The sequence below is a fragment of the Glycine max genome, chromosome 19 (assembly GCF_000004515.6).
Source record: "Glycine max cultivar Williams 82 chromosome 19, Glycine_max_v4.0, whole genome shotgun sequence".
In the NCBI taxonomy this organism is placed as follows: Eukaryota; Viridiplantae; Streptophyta; class Magnoliopsida; order Fabales; family Fabaceae; genus Glycine; species Glycine max.
In genome coordinates this window covers 24,125,859-24,145,174 of record NC_038255.2, presented here as the reverse complement: position 1 = coordinate 24,145,174, position 19,316 = coordinate 24,125,859, and the positions used below count along the sequence as shown (strand labels likewise).

Here is a 19,316-nt window from a genome sequence, read left to right as displayed (position 1 = left end):
ATTTATCATAACAAGTATTTCACTGTCATTAAATGTTTTTTCACAATTAAAGTGTTCACTGTAATTAAATTATGTTAATTAACTGTGTTGGATAAATAGGGAGCTGTAGGACCAGCAAAACCAGCAGATAGGCCGAATCATGATGTCGATGATCTCCTATATCTAATGACATTGACCATCCCACAGCTTTTTCTTAAGCCGTTGTAGGTTATGTGGGATGCTACCGTGTTTGGGATTTTTAATGACAACTTCCCCTTGTACATAAAGTATGAAGATATATCTGAAATAGCACACGGTGGTCAATGTCTCAGCATCTATGTTATACAATTGTGGATTCTGTAAGTCAGTTTACATTATTGTTTACCACCTAACTTATTGTTTTAAATTCACACATAATTTACTCTATTTTAACAACAATAGGCATATGATTGAGACAAGTATGCGAGCGGGGAATGCCAGGGTGTATGGATTCCTTGAGCCACAGTCCATACAAAGATCTGGGCAATCCTAATTTGAATCACAAAGTTATATTAAAAACTAGATGCAGAATTCAAAGAGGGATGTGTACCTAGGAGCCTACTTGAATGGGTAAGTTAAACTAAACAAAGGAATTTAATTAATATATAGTAGTATAATAACTTATACTGTTCTCCACTACAATGCACATTGGCAAATGGTCGCCATTTTACCTAAGGATAATGTTCTCATTTGGTTTTGTTCGTTGCATAATAGGCCAGAAAACTACCTTAAAGGAATTATTAAAGGTTAGTCCTATTTTTCAATACATTTGCATTAGCATTAGTCTGGAACATCAATATTTTAATTGTACAATACACATCCATGTTTGTATTCAACAATGCTTTAAAAGGACTTGACAATACTCCACAAAGTAAATCCAAGGTTGCTGCTAGGTGGATTGTTGTTAAAGTAAGTCATTTAAACAATGCTTCTAGTTATATTTTAATACTGTGTAGACTAATTTGAACTTAACATTGAATATCTAAATTTCATAACGTATTTAGTGTAATAGACAAAAAGGAAGCACTAAGTGTGAGTATTACGTGATGCACTGGATGTCAACTATAATCTTAGGAAGTTTCAAGAATAATTGGGAAACGATAATTGTCTAATTCAAACATATTTCATTTTGTTATGATTGGTATTATATATTATTAATTTATGTTTTATTATATCATGCAGTATTTCAATGATGCTAGACCATTGGAACCAGAGAGATTGAAGGCGTTTCGCATCCAATGGGCAACCTATTATTTGAAAGTTAAAAATGAAACAATTAGTGTTTAGACAATTTTGGAATTGTAGTTTAGTTACTTTACATTTTTTACAATTCATGTCTCCTTAACATTAAATATTCTTTTAATTCATAGTAAATAATAAATTTTTGATGGAATTTCTGGTAAAAACTATTTCAAAATAGAATTAAAATTATATGTTGTGGTTCTGTTTTTAAAATTTGCAGGTTAATTTTGGGGTTATTAAAAAAATAGAGAACATATTAAAAAGATCCTAAAAAATAACATTGATTTTTGTATGTTATATTAACATCGATTTTTTAAAAAACCGATGTTAAGCTTCATAAACAACATCGGTTTTTCCAAAAACTGATGTTGATGGTAATAAAACAACATTGATTCTTACCAAAAACTGATGTCTCTTATCAGAAAACAACATCAGTTTTTACTAAAAATCGATGTTGTCTGCATATATTAACATCAGTTTTTACCAAAACTGATGTTCATATGAAGATATATAACTTTTTTTTATAATTCTTATTATATAACATTGGTTATTTAAATAATCGATGTTGTAATTTTATATTAACATCGGTTTTGGAAAACCGATGTTAACGATAATACTTTCAACATTGGTTAATAATCGATGTTGAAAGTCCTAATAACCGATGTTGAAACCCTATTTTTTGTAGTGTTATATAGATTAAGTTAGACACATTTTTTCTATATACTTCCTCATGCTCAATATAAGCAAAGTTAATTTATCCTAATTATGAAAGTTAGAGTATTTTCACTGGATACTTATATGAGTTACTTAATTTTAAATAATATTTCTTATTTTTCATTGAACTCAATGTCTTCGCCTTTATTTTTTCATAGGACTCAATGTCCTCTATCGTTATTTTTCATAGAACACAACGTCCTCGTCTTTATTTTGCATAGTACTCAATGTCCTCTATCTTTAGGCTTTCAAAGGACTCAACGTCCTCGCCTTTATTTTTCATAGGATTCAACGTCCTCTGTCTTTAGTTTTCATTGGACTCAACATCCTATGTCTTTATTTATCATAGGACTCAGCGACATGTGTATTAGCCACAAAAGAGACTTCCGGAGAAAGGTCTTTGCTCTAAGCCCGGGGAAGACCTTTCTCCCAGTGAAGCTGTTGAGCAATAGGTGAATTCCTTACTATAAGAAGAAAGACTTCGCCTTCAAGCGCGGATCTAATGGCAAGGGAATCATCTGTTTAGTAAGAGTGAATATAACTTTCCCGGGATAGAACTCTCAGGATGAATGGAAACTTCATCTACCCTATCTATTTACTTAGATGACAATCGTATAGAGCGTGATACCTGCCCTTAGCTGAAAGAGCTTAGGAGTGAAGTTGTCTCTGAGGAAAAGGAAAAGAAAGAAGTCTTATCCCCGTCATCTTTATCCAGCCAGCTACTTCAATGAGGCTTCCCTTATAAGTCCCATTGCAGCTTCTCTCAATGGCATCCAACACAAGAAGAAATCATATTGTATCATTAGTCGGAGTCAAAGAATCAATCTGAATTCCTATTAAATAGTAGGAAGAGCATCTAGCTGAGTTGTTCTTCTTATTCGTCATTCTAAAGCAAGGAATGAAGTAGCCCGTATAGCAAGAAGGAAGGGTATAGGAAATGCAATGAACTTCATCATAATAGATAGATAATAATTTAATGCGTCGAACACGTCTATTTAGAGTGACCCCTCTATGCCTACTCTACTAATGATGGCATCTAATTAATAATATCATCATAAGTAAATAGTAGGCATGATGCCAATTCAACTCCATTATGAGCATTCCTAATTCTCCTAGTTGTGCCTAATGATTTGAGGAATGATAATGACGGCTACGAAGTAAGCCGAAGAAGAGCTAGCTATTGTCATACTAAAATAAAGGCAGTCGCAACTACATCCAAGTTAATCTAACCCGTGTGCTATTAACTCAATTATGAAATCATAGGTAGCTACTTCCTTCCAACTTAAGGCATTTGACGCTCAATTCTTATTGTTGTTGTCAAGTCTTGGACTCTGTTAAAGTGACATCAGGAATCAGTAAAGTGTTCCATCAACTCCCTGCTGCTTTTCAATTCTGGATTTAATCAGTGCCAGAGGAATTCGGATTAAAGAAAGTCTCGTAGGAAAGGGAGCCAATGATAGATTGAAATTGCGTAATTAATAGAAAGAAAGATTGTCTCAATATCAAGGCAAGTCTAATGCGAGTAATTGCATCAATCCCATCCATGGAATTTCCAGAAGAGTCACTCGTCAGAGCAGAGGAAGGGAATTCGGAACTCAATCACCAAGTTAACCTTCCCATTGTCTATGCCAACAACAAAGGAAGAGGTGAGCTACCAACTCGTCACCTCCCATCTCGTTCCACTTCTGTCTGTAATTGAGTCTAATGTCTCGGTAGCTATCACTAGCAGTGGAGCTTTTCTTCCTTGTTTTGTGCGAGTTAAGAGGTAAAGTCAGTGTGAGCAATGTCGATTATTCTTTTTTTCCTTGGACCAGTAGGGAAGTAATCGAGGTGTAACTGTTGACTTCCGACAAGTGCACCGGATCGCATAAGTAGTATAAAACGGTAAGAACCGAGTATCGAACTCTCGGGGAACTTGTGTTACTTGGTAAGCTATTTCAGTAAATAGGTGTCTGATGTGAAAATCTAAGTGTGAATATGAACAGGTATGTAAACCATCTACGCAAAAAGAAAAATCACGCTAGAGAAACGACGTGTAAAAACAAGTAGAAAACACGTTGGTCTTCCTAATAGGTGCCTGATGCTTAAAGGATATTCTCTATCTAACAATGCTCATGTGTTCCTATGGTGTCTTCTGAGATGCTAAACCCCGATTCGTCATGATAGTTTTGCCTAATCCTTATCAAGCATCGTCCTCAGATTCCACTTGTTCGACTAAACTCAACCAGGAATGCATTAAGACAAACATACTACTATTAAATTATCGCACCGCGATTCCTCGTGATAGTACGACAACTTCGCCTTGTCCTATCAAGGTCATCAGAATCAGATCAGTTTCCACTGTTGAATGACCCTAACAAAGCATGCATCTACGTGATCAAGGTAAAGGCATACTAGAATGAAAAGCTGATAGCACAGAGAACACACGAAACATCATTAAATAGATCAAAAGATATTTGCATCAAGTACCTACAGGGAAGATTCAACAGAAGATTTTAGCTTTACATAACCAGGAAGCCTCCTTTACAACTAAGAGAAGAACAAGATGAAAGATTGCAAAAATACAAGTGGTGAGGATGTCTCCTTCACCTCTGGGATCTCACAGCCACTCATAAACTCATCTCGAGTTCTCAGAACAGCTTCCTCTTCAAGCTCTGGTCTTTGCAGATCTTCACACAGCAAAATCTCTCAAAACTCTCTGGAACTTGGACCTTTCTCTCTCTAGAATCACTAGACATGCAAAGCTTCACCTCTCAGCCCAAACTCCCTTCACAAAATCTTATTTTAGGCTTAAATAGGTGGCCTTGTTCGTGCTCGTGCGCTTAGTGAAATTCTGGACCGCTTAGCGCGCATTAGTGAATTTCGGCTAAGCGCGTGCCTTTCTCGCTTAGTGGATGGACTGAAGCGGTGCGCTTAGCAAAGCTGTACAGTTAATCTTCTTCTAGATTCTTCCTTGCGCTTAGCCAATGAGTGTTGCGCTTAGCGAACGCTCGCTAAGCCAGCGGATTGGCTTAGCAAGAAGGTGAAAAACAACACTTCAAAACTTGCCTAATTAACCTAAAATTGAGATAAAATGATTATTAAACACACAAAACAGAATTACTAAGTATTTATTACCTATCTTTAACTAAAAGATCTTTTAACACTACAAAATAACCATAAATTGGAAGAGTTTGATACAATTTACACAAGTTTTATACACAAAAATTAGTCATATTCACCGACTAACAACTCCCCCAAATTTACAGTTTTGCTTTTCCTCAAGCAAAAAGAGAACAACTCACTTGTCCTCAAGTGATAATAACATGCAGTGATCATGTACAAAGGTGTATGTAGCAAAAATTACTGATTGCATGATAAGAGAATGAAGTAAAATGCCCTCATCTCTTGTCTTTCACAAGGTATGCAGTTATCCAAAGAGAAGAATAAAATATAACCTGAACAATTAGATGGAGTTAGGCATAAGACAGATATCAAGGGAAGTAGCTTAAACCACAGTTTCACGACTATTGTTTTACTCAAGCACAAGTGTTTAAGCTATTCATTAATAACAACTAACAAGAGATCCAATCTTTGCACTTCATCTCATGCCATAAAGTCAAAAATGTATAAACAGAATCAGAAGGACTTTCCCAGGCTTGTAGTGAGGCTTGGCCACAAAAATTCATTGGCTTTTTTCTAGGATTCAAAAGCTTAGATTCTAAGAGAGCACAAATCCTAGACTTATTCCAACGGTCTTTTTAATACAATTGGCTTGCTCACTAGCTTTTCACTTTCATTTGTTTTTTACCTTGTTACATCAGCACACTTTTCTCTCTTTTTTTTTTTAACACACAACTTATGTGTTGTGTGTGTTGATGCTTTATCTCTTTCTTTGCATCCCAATTAGTTCCACTCCCCCAAATTTGGGGTAAATTTTCCTTGAACTATATGCTCTCCTAGAATCTAAACAAGGTATCTGGAGACAATTATTTAAGTTCAGGGTTCAAATTTTTTACAATATCATTCAGCTTAAAAAGGTGCAAAGGATATAATTATCATTCAAGGTAAGCTTTTTGGTCAAAAGGCTTGTGTATGTACAATCATGGCCTTCATCATGTCCTCATTTATACATTTCATTCTAGAATTCAGAGATTGATGCAAAGATTATTACTCACAGCTAGTCGTTCACTCACAGTTTAAGTTCACACTCTCACCGGTTTTGGTTCAAGCTTTTCTTTCTCAATCAATCTGTCTACTGACTAACAATTCTAAATGCAAGTTCACATTCTTGTTCTTTCTTTGTCTAACATACACACTTGTTCAAACTCATGAAAAGGAACACAAACTCCATCACAATCATGCATTCAATTCAAAATAAAAGCATACAACCATTTTCATAAGTCAATAAAAGTGCTTCACTGCCATATCATTAAAAACCAAGTTAAACTGTTCAAATGCTTCAGAATAAGCAAACTAATTATCCAAAAATAAAACTAGTAGTGTATGTAAACATAAAAGAAATACTGTATTGAAATTATAATTAAAAGTCAGAACCATCATCTATGTTGCAAGATGGTGAATCAGGAGGGGCAACATCTTCATCAGATGATTCATCGAAGATGATTATCAGAGGTGGAGCTGGAGCTGGTGGAGGAGATAATATTTCAAGCTCAGGAGAAAAAGGTGGATCCACTACTGGAGGTAGTGGTTCAGCTGGTATCGGCTCAGTCCTGGCTAGTGCGGGCTCAGGAGGAACAACCTCATGGGATCTCTCTAATGGAAGCTAAGCTTCTGGGAAGGCCATTTTTTCAAGAAAATGCTCCATAGATATGATTGGCCTATTGTGAGCCAACTCCTACTGGTTATACATGATCATCAACTGCCCCCTAAATAAACTTTGCAACATAGGGATTATAGTATGTGAGTGTTGGACATCTGGTTCCATGGCTGCTGTCGGAGGAACTGGGTTGGATGATGAAGGAATGCCATCGGTTCTTGCCCTTTTTCTTGATGTCATCTATAAGAATGGGATCCAAACAACTACAAAAAATCAAGTTGAAAGAAAGATAACGGCCGCTTAGTGAGATAGTATTCGCTTAGAGGACCTTCACAAAATATACTACCGCTTAGCGTAAGGATGCACGCTTAGCTCCTCATAAGTTGTGCTTAGCGGCAATAAACAGAATAAAAATTTCACTAAGTATGGGAGCTTAGCGAATAGGGTCGTTTAGCTCAAAAAATGTCGTAATGAATTGCGCTTAGCCTATAGAAGCTCGGCTTAGCGCGAGGTTATCAACACAAATATTGACTAAGTTACCTAGGCTTAGCGAATCATCCTCTCTTAGCCACAGGTACTGTATCAAGAGGATGAATATTCATCCTCAAAAGATAAACTCGCTTAGCACGAAAAGTGCGCTTAACAAGTTGTTTCGAAAAACTCAAATATTCAATGAATATCAATGAACTCGCTCAGCGCAGCAGGCGCGCTGAGCGAGTTCATCGCATTTTCCAGAAAAAACCCAGAAAACGCAATGCATTTTTTTCCAATATTGAGGCCTCTAATAGGCATATCACACATGCAAAGTGTGCATCATACTCAATACAGTATACAAGTGTATATAGTCCTAATCTTAAACTAATTCTAACAAAACATTAAAACCCTAAAAATCTAAAACTACAAGAGAAGTCTTCTATCCTAAAGTTTAGACGGGAAAAAGAGGAAAGGAACCAAGGAACTTACTTGGATGGTGTATGGTTGTTGCTTCAAAGTTGATAATGCAAAAAGAAAGCACAGATGCAAAATGTGCGAATTTTTGGAGAGAGAGAATGCAGAGACAAAGTTTCTGAAATTTGGCAAGTGTGAATGTAACTGCTGTTACACTCACTTAAGCATTTTTCAACACTCTCATTTAGCGGACCGCTGCGCTAAGCGAGCTAGAGAGGCGTTTGGTTTCTCAATGATCCGCTCGCTTAGCCGACGTTTCAAATTCAAAATCAATTATTTTTTTTGCACACAGGCTTGGCTTAACGCGAGGATAAGACCGCTTAGCGAGGTTTGCAGATCAGAAAAGCTGCAACTCTCACTAAGCCAGGCTCTGGCCGGCTTAGCTAAAATGATGAATCTTAAGTATAGAGGAGCATGCGCTTAGCTGATAAGGACTCGCTTAGCGCTTATATTGCCGCAAAGAATTCAGCTTAACTGCCATGACTGGCGCTTAGCTTCATGAACCTCAGTTCTGGCCGTAAGGAATTTAGCTTGGTGACAATAGGTCATGCTTAGCCAAGGATAAGCTATCGCTTAGCGATCGGACTGCAGCTTAGCCGAATTCAGATCGAATTGAAGTTGGCTTAGCTCCACCTTGGCCAGCTTAGCGAACCAAATCAGCCTCAGATGCAAGGTTTGGGCGTTAAATGCTTAAGACTCTCGGCTTAACGCATGACCAAAGATGCGCTTAGCGCGAAGCTGGCGCTTAGCAAAAGGACTATTTTTCCAAAAATGTTTTCTAAGTTATTTTTCAATCCCTTCCTCAACAAATTGAAACCATTATATCTAACATTCAAAGATAGACTGATAAACTCCAAAGTACAGATTATACAACAAGTTCCAAATGATCAAATGCATGCAAAAACAAAGATAACAGAAATTAAAACTGGGTTGCCTCCTAGGAAGCGCTTCTTTAATGTCATTAGCTTGACGCATTTACCTCACTAGGTGATCTTATGTTTTGGTTCTTACCTTCAGAACCTCTTGACCTTTTCCATTACCTGTAAGCAACATTTTGTTCTGAAGCAGGCTTGTCTTCAACAAATAAATCAAAATCAATTTTTTGATCTTCAAAACCCAACTCCAGCTTCCTCCTACCCATATCAACTATGCATCTTGCAGTCAACATGAATGGCCTTCCCAATATTACATGAATGTCAGTATCTTTGCAGATATTCATTACCACAAAATCTGCCGAGAAGATAAAATGTTTCACTCTGACCAACACATCTTCAATTACTCCATATGGTCTGGTAATGGAGCGGTCAGCTAGTTGTAAAGTCATTCTAGTGGACATTATCTCCAACTCTCCCAATCTTCTGCACATGGAGAGTGGCATTAGATTAATGCTAGCTCCCAGGTCAATAAGTGTTTTTCCCACAATGACTTCTCCAATTGAGCAAGGAATAGTTACACTCCCATGATCTTTATGCTTGGATGGAAGGATCTTTTGAATCACTGCACTGCAATTTCCTTCCACTATGATGTTTTCCTGGTGAATATACTTATGTTTCCTTGTTAACATATCCTTCAAGAATTTGGAGTAGAGTGGCATCTGCTGCAAAGCTTCTCCGAAGGGCATGGTTATTTCTAGTTTCCTGAAATTATCTAAAAATCTTACCAGATGACGATCTTTTTCCTTCTTGGAAGGTACCACAGGATATGGTACTTCCACACTTTCATCCACAGCTTTTTCACTTCTACTCTTCTTTGCATTCTTATTATTTTTTTCTTCTTTTCCATTTTTTTCATTTTCTATTTCTTTTTCTACTTCTTTTTCTTTTTCTTGGTCCTTCAATTCTTCATTCTTGACCATTATTTGTTCCTCTTTTTCTTGAATACTTTCACCTCTCACCTCATTTTTCTTGCCATCAGTACTTTTCTTGTCAGTAGTTTTCTTCTTATGCACAACACTATCCTCATCCTCAGCCTCCACAAACCTTTTACTCCTTGTCATCATAGCTTTGCATTCCTCCTTGGGATTCTGTTCTGTATTTGCCACAAAACTATTGGATGACTTCTCAACTAAATTCCCCTGTATTAAATGTGGGTAGTTGATGTTGTGAGCTTGCACTTCAGAACGTGCAATGCTAGTAAAGAATTGTGGTAAGAAGTTTCAAGAATGGATGCAATTGTTCTGTCTTGCAGAAGTTTCCTTCTCCTCTCAGCCTTATTCCTTCTCAATGTAGCTTTAATTTCTAAGTCCAGAGGAACTAAATTGCCTGTGGGAGATCTATGCATATAAAACACTAATAGACACAGCGATTATCGAATCCGATAAGAGAAGAAAAAATATGAATTAAGAACAAATATTAACAAATAATCAAAGAATAACTAATAAAGAATAGACACCTAAAAACGATCCAACTTTCAAAATAAAAAGAAGTTACTCAGCAACGGCGCCAAAAACTTGTTCATTTTCGGCAAGTGCACCGGATCGCACAAGAATTATAAAACGGTAAGAACTGAGTATCGAACTGTCGGGGAACTTGTGTTACTTGATAAGCTATTTCAGTGAATAAGTGTCTAGCGTGAAAATCTAAGTGTGAATATGAACAACTATGTAAACTATCTATGCAAAAAGGAAAATCACACGAGAGAAATGACGTGTAAAAAACAAGTAGAAAACACGTTGGTCTTCCTAATAAGTGTCTGATGCTAAAAGGATATTCTCAAACTAACAATGCTCATGTGTTCCTATGGTGTCTCCTGAGATGCTAAACCCCAATTCCTCATGATAGTTTAGCCTAATCCTGATCAAGCATTGTCCTCAGATTCCTCTTGTTGGACCAAACTCAACCAAGACCGCATTAAGGCAAACATACTACTACTAAATTATCGCACCCTGATTCCTCGTGATAGTACGACAACTTAGCCATGTCCTATCAAGGTCATCAGAATCAGACCAGTTTCGACTATTGAATGATCCTAACAGAGCATGCATCTATGTGATCAAGGTAAAGGCATACTAGAATGAAAAGCTAATAGCACAGAGAACACACGAACCATCATTAAATAGATAAAAAGATATTTACATCAAGTACCTACAGGGAAGATCCAATAGAGGATTTTAGCTTTCCATAACCAGGAAGCCTCCTTTACAACTAAGAGAAGAACAAGATGAAAGATTGCAAAAATACAAATGGTAAGGATGTCTCCTTCACCTCTAGGATCTCACAATCACTCACAAACTCATCTCAAGCTCTCAGAACAGCTTCCTCTTCAAGCTCTGGTCTCTGCAGATCTTCACACAGCAAAATCTCTCAAAACTCTCTGGAACTTGGACCTTTCTCTCTCTAGAATCACTAGACATGCAAAGCTTCAGCTCTCAGCCCAAACTCCCTTCACAAAATCTTATTTCAGGCTTAAATAGGTGGCCTTGTTCATGGTCGTGCGGTTAGCACAATTCTGGACCGCTTAGCTCACATTAGTGAATTTAGGCTAAGCGCGTGCCTTTCTCGCTTAGCGGATGGACTGAAGCGGTGTGCTTAGTGAGATGAAGCGGTGCGCTTAGCGAACATGTACAGCTCATCTTCTTCTAGATTCTTCCTTGCGCTTAGCCAATGAGTGTTGCGCTTAGCGGACACTCGCTAAGCCAACGGATTGGCTTAGCAAGAAGGTGAAAAACAACACTTCAAAACTTGCCTAATTAACCTGAAATTAAGAGAAAATAATTATTAAACACACAAAACAGAATTACTAAGTATTTATTACCTATCTTTAACTAAAAGAACTTTTAACACTACAAAATAATGATAAATTGGAAGAGTTTGATACAATTTACACAAGTTTTATACACAAAAGTTAGTCGTATTCACCGACTAACAGCAACTTCCTCATTCGTGTAAGCGAGTATGGCAGTCAGCCTATTCCTCTTTCTTTTTCCATGGTAGTTTTTCTTCTGTAGTAGGGCATTTCCCTTGCTCGATGGGAAGAATAGCGTAATAAAGGAAGAGCCTACTTTCGTACTCAAGCCTTTTGATACTGAATCCTAGATTATTCAATCTGCCGAGACGAGACTAAAAGGAATGAGTTTAGAAGAGAGCAATGAGTTTTGCTTATAAAATTTCCTTTTAGGCTCAAGGATAATTGGTAGGATTAGTTGATGCTTCCAATTTTAGAATCTGTTGGGAACGAACGAATCAGTGTATCTTGCACATATTTTTCATGCTTCAAATTTGGAAAGCCATTTTAAGGAACTGAAGGACTAGTCATAGAAGAGTGGAAGTATTCAAACGCGACCTCATCTAGTAAGGATGGTTTTTTTAGTATAGGGATAGAATTGACTGATCCTGTAAGAGCGGCTAAGTCATCTTTACATTTGTTGAGACCAATTCTGTCAATCGTTTTGGTCCAGCGAGTATCAAAAGTTGGAGGAGGTTCCTTAGAAAGATCCTTTGCCATTTCTCTATCTTTCCCACTCTTCTTTTTCTTAGTTTGAAACAAAGACATTTTAGGTGATACATCTAAATGAAGTAGTATTTTATAAAGAAAGTAGTATCTTTCCTTGATGTAGGCTTTACGCCAAACAAGAGGCAATGACTCATTAAGGTTGATGCCTAGTTGTTTCTAGTCGTGATGTTCCCCTCACTAAAAGGGAGCTAGGCAAAAATCAGCCATCAAGTGCCAGTTGGCAATCAAAAAGGCTGACACTTTTGATGCTGGAAGGTGAATGAAAGCTTGCCCATAGCAAATGTCTTCATGTTTGGCTTCCAACAAACCAATCACAAGATAAAGGGCATTTGGAAAATATAGCCATGCTCAAAGGATTAGGAAGAGAATTGGACAAAGACAATATTATACTCAATCCAACAGTCTTCGAGATTGTTGAGAAGATGGAAAATGCCCATATACAGTGTGGAGAGATGCAAGGGACCCAAAGCCAAATCATGGTCAGAGGTGATAGCCGATACAAAGTTGCAATATTCACTCACCACGCCTACTAAACCAGTGCAAATGAAGTACCTACAAAACCACATCAAAAGAAAGGCGTGGTGCTCACCTGGTGAAACAATGTCACTCTTCTTGGTAGCGAGAAGCATGAACTTGGAATATCTGGAGTCATCTTTGGAGAATTTGATGCCAAGGGTAGTAGACGGAACACAACATATTCCATAGAGTGACAACAAGTCCTCACCATGAATCGACAAGTTGAGAATAGTCAATACATCTAGAAGGGTCAGGCCAATCGTAGCTTTAGGAAGCACGAACCCATTGATAGTTGTTGACCAGAACCGTAAGATTTTGATCAACACATCCCATGGCTAGTGCATATCAACGACTGATAACATTATCATATCATAAATTCCCTATTCCTTCCATTCATCTTTGTATGAAGTTGAAACCCTCTTTAACCATGTTTGATATTCTAGAAGAGGTCTAGGCCATGCGCAAAAGCTAGAAGGGAATTTGTGAATCTCATACTAGTCACAACTGATTGGAAGTGGATATTTCACATGATTAAAAACATGTTAGTCATCTTATTAGTATTTTCGTCTTCATTAAGAAAGCAAGGGCCCAGAAAGAACTCTTAGTGTTGTTCATCAAAAGCAATAAGAGTTTCAGTGGTGAAATAGGGTTCAGGTTCTAATGAGTGCACGGATGCACTAGAAGCAGGTTGTTTAGAAGCAGTTAACATGATTTGAGGTTAGGGTTTTTCTGAAGAATTAGGAGCAAGTAAAAGAGAAAACCTACTAATGAATTTTATAAGGAAGAAGAGCCAAGATCGATTGCAAAAGATAAGAGAAATAAAAAATAAAATGGAAAATGATTTTCAAAACTTGAAATATGGTTGTTGGATTCAAATACGCTTGGTTACTTGATTATATTCCAATAGACGTTTGAGAAGATATAATTTCCAAATTCAAGCAACTTAGGAAAAGAGGGACAGTTATGTTAATACTTAAAAGTTAGTTGTTGGAGCAACAACTGTTGATTGGCTATGACTAGCATAAGGAAGCCGATTGAGGCAACTGACATGGCTGAAATGAGGTAAAGTGATAAAATGACTTGATAGAATGCTTTGAATAGTGTGCAAACCATTTTAGAGAACATGGAAGTCAACTTGATGCACAAGGAAGTGGTTGAAGGGAGGATAGCCATGATCTCTGAGATTTTAGGGATTTTTTTAATAGTGCTTTAGCTAATGTAACTATTAGTCAATCACTATAAATAAGACTTATCACATTGTAACAAAGACACAAACATCAATATACAAAATTCAATCATTTTTTTTGCTTTTTATTTGCATTACTTTGCTTATTTGCTTTACTTCGACTACTTCCTTTAAGTTCATTTATTGCTTACAATTGTTTATTGCTTCCTTTACTATAATTCCATATAGGAGTAGCCTAATTTAGAAACTTCAGTTCATCGACTGCTAAAAATCTTTGGAGTGGACTAAGAACCTAACTAAGGAATAGAGTCTCTTCCTTGGATCCATCGCCTAAAGGGAATCAACACTTAGTACTTGGTTGTCACAACAACTAAAGGAATTTCACATCAATAGTATAATATCTTAATGAAAAAAAAATAAAGATCAATTCCCCTACATAAATATTTCAAGAAGTTACTAATTACTTATGTCTCACTTCACAAGATAAAGTACAAAAGCTAGTTTCAACTTAGGATTACACATTCAACACTAGTATCACAGGTTACATCACAAAACATTATTAATGTACCACATTGCATTAACCTGGAGTTGGCATCTAAGCTTTCAATGCTTCATATAACATAAGGGTGGAAGCACACTTAAAGTTCTACCTGTGATAAGCCCCTGCAACCAACAACATCAACCCACTCAATTTCCACAAGTATCTCCCCACTCTCAACATTTCTCAATCTCAAAAACATTTCTTGGACAATCTTTCCATTTTGCCAAATGCAGCTGCTCTCTTCAGCAAGGTAATTAGTTCTATCTGGCTGGATCCTCTTGAGTGAACAACCATTTGGGAGCTTACCCAATCCCATCTGCTTACACTGAACATATGGTTTTAAGTCTATCTCTGCCTCACCCATTTTGTCATCCACAGAGAAAGTGTCTTTGTCATAAACCGTCTGCACAGAAAAACAAAATGCAAAAGCCATCAACAATCATTGGGGTATTATTTTGGTGCTATAGTGACACACCTAGAAGGACAAGAGTAAATTATTTGCAGCGATCTAGATGAAGGGTTGTCTCTATTATTATAGTCTTTTATCTATAAAATAATTGAACTATTAGTATAGACATTGGAGGTTTAATCTAATAGTACGATAGATTATATATACTAATAGACAATTCAGTATTAGAAATTGATATGCCACCAGTGCCTCATAGTGTAGATGCATAATGTATATACTAATTAATGAGTTAATCTCCATTAGACAAAGACTGTGAACCTATTTGGATATATTTTTTTCTTTTTTTATAGGCACTTATAGGTAAAGAAAATAAAAAAGGTAAAATCAATTGAGTTCCGTCTTCCATAAGCTAAAATCAACTTATCACCTCAGCTTTTGGAGGATTTATACATGGAAGAACTTCTATAAAAGATAAAGTGCTTAAATTAATTTTAATTTATGAGAAAAGCTCAATTCATCTAACCTCCTTATTTTCTCATCTTACAACTATTTATGAAGAAATTTATTCAATTCAAGCCTATATCAATACAGTTAAGCCTTGATGACTATCATTTTTTTTGTTAGTATGTGAAAAAAAAAATTGATGTAGCTTGCATCAGTACTCACCAGATGTATTGGGGTTTTAATGTCCTTTACAGAGAGGGTCAATTCTTCATTCCAGTCAGGATTGCAGTTTTTTTTTATGACACGAGTCTTCAGCTTCTGCATCAATACGAGATTAATCTTCAGACCAATTGATTGAAAAGCATGTACGTGAGACTTTTCAATGAGAAGCAAGATTCTGAATTTAACTAGATGGGCTTTATTAATACAATTCCCTATGCAAATCACACTCCTCATCTTCAATTCAAGATGAAAGAAAACAATTTGTTTTCAACAATAATTTTAGTGTTACACTCAATTTTCTCAAATTTTTCACAGCTATAGAGTTGGCCCATATGTATCAATTGATATTGTGTTTTTCCTTATGAAGAACTAAAGCTTAGATGCAGAGTGATATTGATAGAGTTGGAAAAGATAAGCCCAAAAAGGAAATGGCAAGGTGCTGGATTAATTATGCCATGGACCAAATATATGGAGAGTTTATTCTAGAAGGAAAGAGTGGACATGAGAATGTGAGAGGAGATTGTTGTGTTGAATGGAGGGTGTTGCAACCCATAATTTAATTTCACCAAAGTTCATCATCACTGTATTAGGGTTGCATATGCAGGACATAGAATGAGGGTTAAGAATAAGGTGTTGGGTGATGGTTACTACATGAGAGTGTTCCGCCTTGACGTGGCAATGGGCATGTATTCTTGTGTCATTGATGCTTTGGTGTTGACTGGATTCAATTCTTGGCATTGCATGGCTAAGAACACTAGGGGAAGTGACAACAAATTGGGAGACAACAAGGACTTGTTTTATTCCCTTCTCATTTAGTTTTAATAACTGTTTTCTAAAACAATTTCACTGTTCAGAAATCAATTTTCCAATCAAAATCTATAAGTTTTTAGCATTGTTTTCAAAATAAGTGTTTAGAAAAATAAACACAAACAACTGAGAGATGTTTTCTCATCTTCTTTTGTTTGATTTGATTCAACCTCTCTCTCAATTCCATTTTCTGTGCCTTACACTACCCTCTACCAACTGTCTAAACTCTAAACAACCTTTGGAAACAATGCTAAATAACTATGATATTGCAAGTTGCAACTAAAGGGGAATGGAGTGGAACTACAGGGTTGGCAAAAGTCGATACATCTTTACAGAGTATAATTGGCCAAGATAGCCTTTCAAAATATATGGTGCAGTGTTGCAAGCGAGATAAAACCGGGATGAGGGATGACCAACATGAATTGTCACAAGCTCAAGTAGAGGAGTTGCAAGTTATTTTTAATAAAGTTCAAGAAGTGTTCGAAAAACCTGAAGGATTACCTCCCAAAAGATGCTTTTGATAATGCTATTTTCTGTTGGGACAAGGTCCAATCAGTGTCTGCTCCATACATACCCTAACTTACGTATGGATGAGACAGGAGCTTTGGGAAAATAGAATCAAAAGGCATAGTAATAGTAACAGTGCTTATTCTAGTCCAGATTGGAGGTAGGATCTCTAGAGTCTTAATGGATAAAGATGAAACTCTAAGGCAGTTGCAATTCCATTTGACAAAGGCCAAGAACAAATGAAAGAAAACTACAAATAAACATAGAAGGGATGTGTCTTAATTTTGAGGTTGGGGAATGGACTTACTTAAAACTCAGACCTCATAAGCAACAAACTATGACTAGAAGTATAAATAGAAGTTAGCTCCTAGATATTTTGGTCCCTTTCAAGTCATTGCCAAGGCCAGAGCAGTTTCTTACAAGTTGCAACTTCTGAGAATTCTTGAATTCATTCTATTTTTCATGTGTCTGACTCAAGAGAGCCATTAGAAGTTAGAAATAAACCAATAACGCTAACACCTACACTGCCTATGGGTACAGATGTAGAGTTTGAGGATTCAGTTATACAGGAACAAATCTTGGCTATGTGAAAGGTGGAACAAGAGTGAATCATTCAGTAAGGGAAATCAGTGGAAGAAACCACTTGGGAGGATTTTTATTCTTTTTTTGTTTACACTAAAAGTATCTCTCAACCGATAGTCAAAGACCCATTCCTTTGAGGCATAGAGATCACCAAAATGGGTATTGTCTCTCTCAACCCCAGACAACAAGTTAAGAGACCCAGTTAACTACAACCTTTGCAGGAGGATGATTTTGCTATTAGAAGCCAATTCCCTACATTCAGTCCTGACTTCTGAGGACAAGTTCTTTCTTACTTTTGTTTCTTCATTAGGATGTTGATGTTTTGACTATTGTCTAATTTACATCCCCGCTTCTGAGTTATTCTTACAATTCTGCAGAATTCACCTAAAATTTTGATTGAGCCAGTAAGTACACATGTATATCACATAATACAGGGATCTTAATTTGAATTGTTAATGAATTTTGATGCACACTTTTAATAATTGTTACACAATAGGAAATAAAAATATGATTTTTCAAAAACAGAATTCACAAGGCATTTCACTCTTAAAACATTTATTTTTGGTGAATCTTATAAAAGTAATTTTCACTTTAGCATTAGCATAGTCGTGGCAACAATTAATCCTTTCATTAAAGTTAAAATGGTTTTGATCCTAATCTGAGAAGTACAACAAAAGCAACAAATGATGATGACGATGACAATGACCATGGGAGCAAGTAATTTATATCATACATACTGTCACTGGTACATTATTCACTTGTCTAATGATTATAATTATGTCAGTTTATATATATCGAATAAAGATATTTATCCAGACATCCTTTTTTTCCTGCGAACAAAAAACTTGAGTGTACAAGGGTCTGTGTAAATATATTTTTCCAAAAGAAATATATTAACAAAACCAATTATACCACAAAAAATCTCGTAGAAATTGTTCAATAAATAGTGGGATTAGAAAAACCATTTGTTTTATTTGCGACCATCTCTCAACACAAATTAACAACCCCAGTTCATCAAATTTACCTTCAAAGAAGAAAAAAAAATGATCTCAGAAATTGCAAGATTCAAACCTGATCGCCCATGTTGACAACGACATAAGGATCGCTGGCACGAGCATCGCGAATGGCAAGATTAATGCCTCTTTTAATTCGAAGCTTGAGAAGACCCAGAATATTATTATTGTCCATTGAAACACAACTTTGTCATCGCCGAGAGAAGAGATTGTCTATAAACTCTTGCTCCAAACGAATCTAAAGATAGTCTTTTATTATTAGATAGCTACATACACGCATTTTTACCCTTAAACATGTTTATATACTTTTTTGTTATTTATTAATTTTTTTATTTTGAACGATTTACATTTTTACATTTCATATTTGTAAAATGAAATGACAAGCTAATAGAATTCTTCAGCATGAAGATTTAACATATCAATAAAATATCATGTCATCATTTAACAAATTTAAATTAACAAATAAATATCAAATACAAAAAATTTAGAAAATCAAATAATAAATAACAATCTAAAAACAATATATTATAAATATAGAAAATATATTTAAACCTATTATTAGCTACTAGGACTAGAGGCAGGGGTTTAACGTGCGAAAAACTAAAGGAATCTTCGGACATTCTAACGAAGTTTATTTATGTACACTGCTTTTTGTTTTGAGGGTCCGAATTATACTCATTGTTTACATGAACAAACGAGTGAAAGGAAAATTATCAATTTTGGCTTGTAGCTGAATGTGTGATTCTCGTGCATCAACGGTGTTCTCTCGCACTCCAGTCTCCCGATCCAACAAGCCTGCACGCAAGGATAGAAGTAGGCCGGGTGGTCAGTGCCAGACCTATGCCTCAATTCCTTGATTTGTTCAGCAAAAATGTTAGAATTAATTTTAAAAAAATTAATTAAATAAGTCAAGTTATAGGCTTTAAAAAGAAGTCTATTTATCTTGACAAGCTGAT

General features: G+C 36.1%; 1 protein-coding gene across 2 annotated transcripts; it reads right to left on the bottom strand.

The window, feature by feature from the left end:
- Positions 1–14,278: 14,278 nt before the first annotated feature.
- LOC100792328 (protein C2-DOMAIN ABA-RELATED 9) lies at positions 14,279–18,640 on the bottom strand. 2 transcript variants are annotated; one of them, XM_041012953.1, is made up of 3 exons: positions 18,419–18,637; positions 15,452–15,547; positions 14,279–14,779 (listed from the first exon to the last, which is right to left on the bottom strand). In XM_041012953.1, exons 1-3 carry the CDS (start codon positions 18,533–18,535, stop codon positions 14,474–14,476), a joined length of 519 nt encoding a protein of 172 aa, XP_040868887.1. In that variant the 5' UTR covers positions 18,536–18,637; the 3' UTR covers positions 14,279–14,473. The 2 variants fall into 2 exon arrangements, with proteins under 2 accessions (XP_040868887.1, XP_040868888.1); XM_041012954.1 differs by lacking the exon at positions 15,452–15,547 and having other exon boundaries at positions 18,419–18,640.
- Positions 18,641–19,316: the final 676 nt, after the last annotated feature.

Bases quoted from the DNA above. Each gene is read 5' to 3' on its own strand.
- LOC100792328 (XM_041012953.1), bottom strand. From the start codon at position 18,535: ATGGACAATAATAATATTCTGGGTCTTCTCAAGCTTCGAATTAAAAGA. The intron at 15,548-18,418 runs GTTTGAATCTTG...GTATTGATGCAG, and splicing joins TTGTCAACATGGGCGATCAG to AAGCTGAAGACTCGTGTCAT. The intron at 14,780-15,451 runs GTGAGTACTGAT...TTTTCTGTGCAG, and splicing joins TTAAAACCCCAATACATCTG to ACGGTTTATGACAAAGACAC.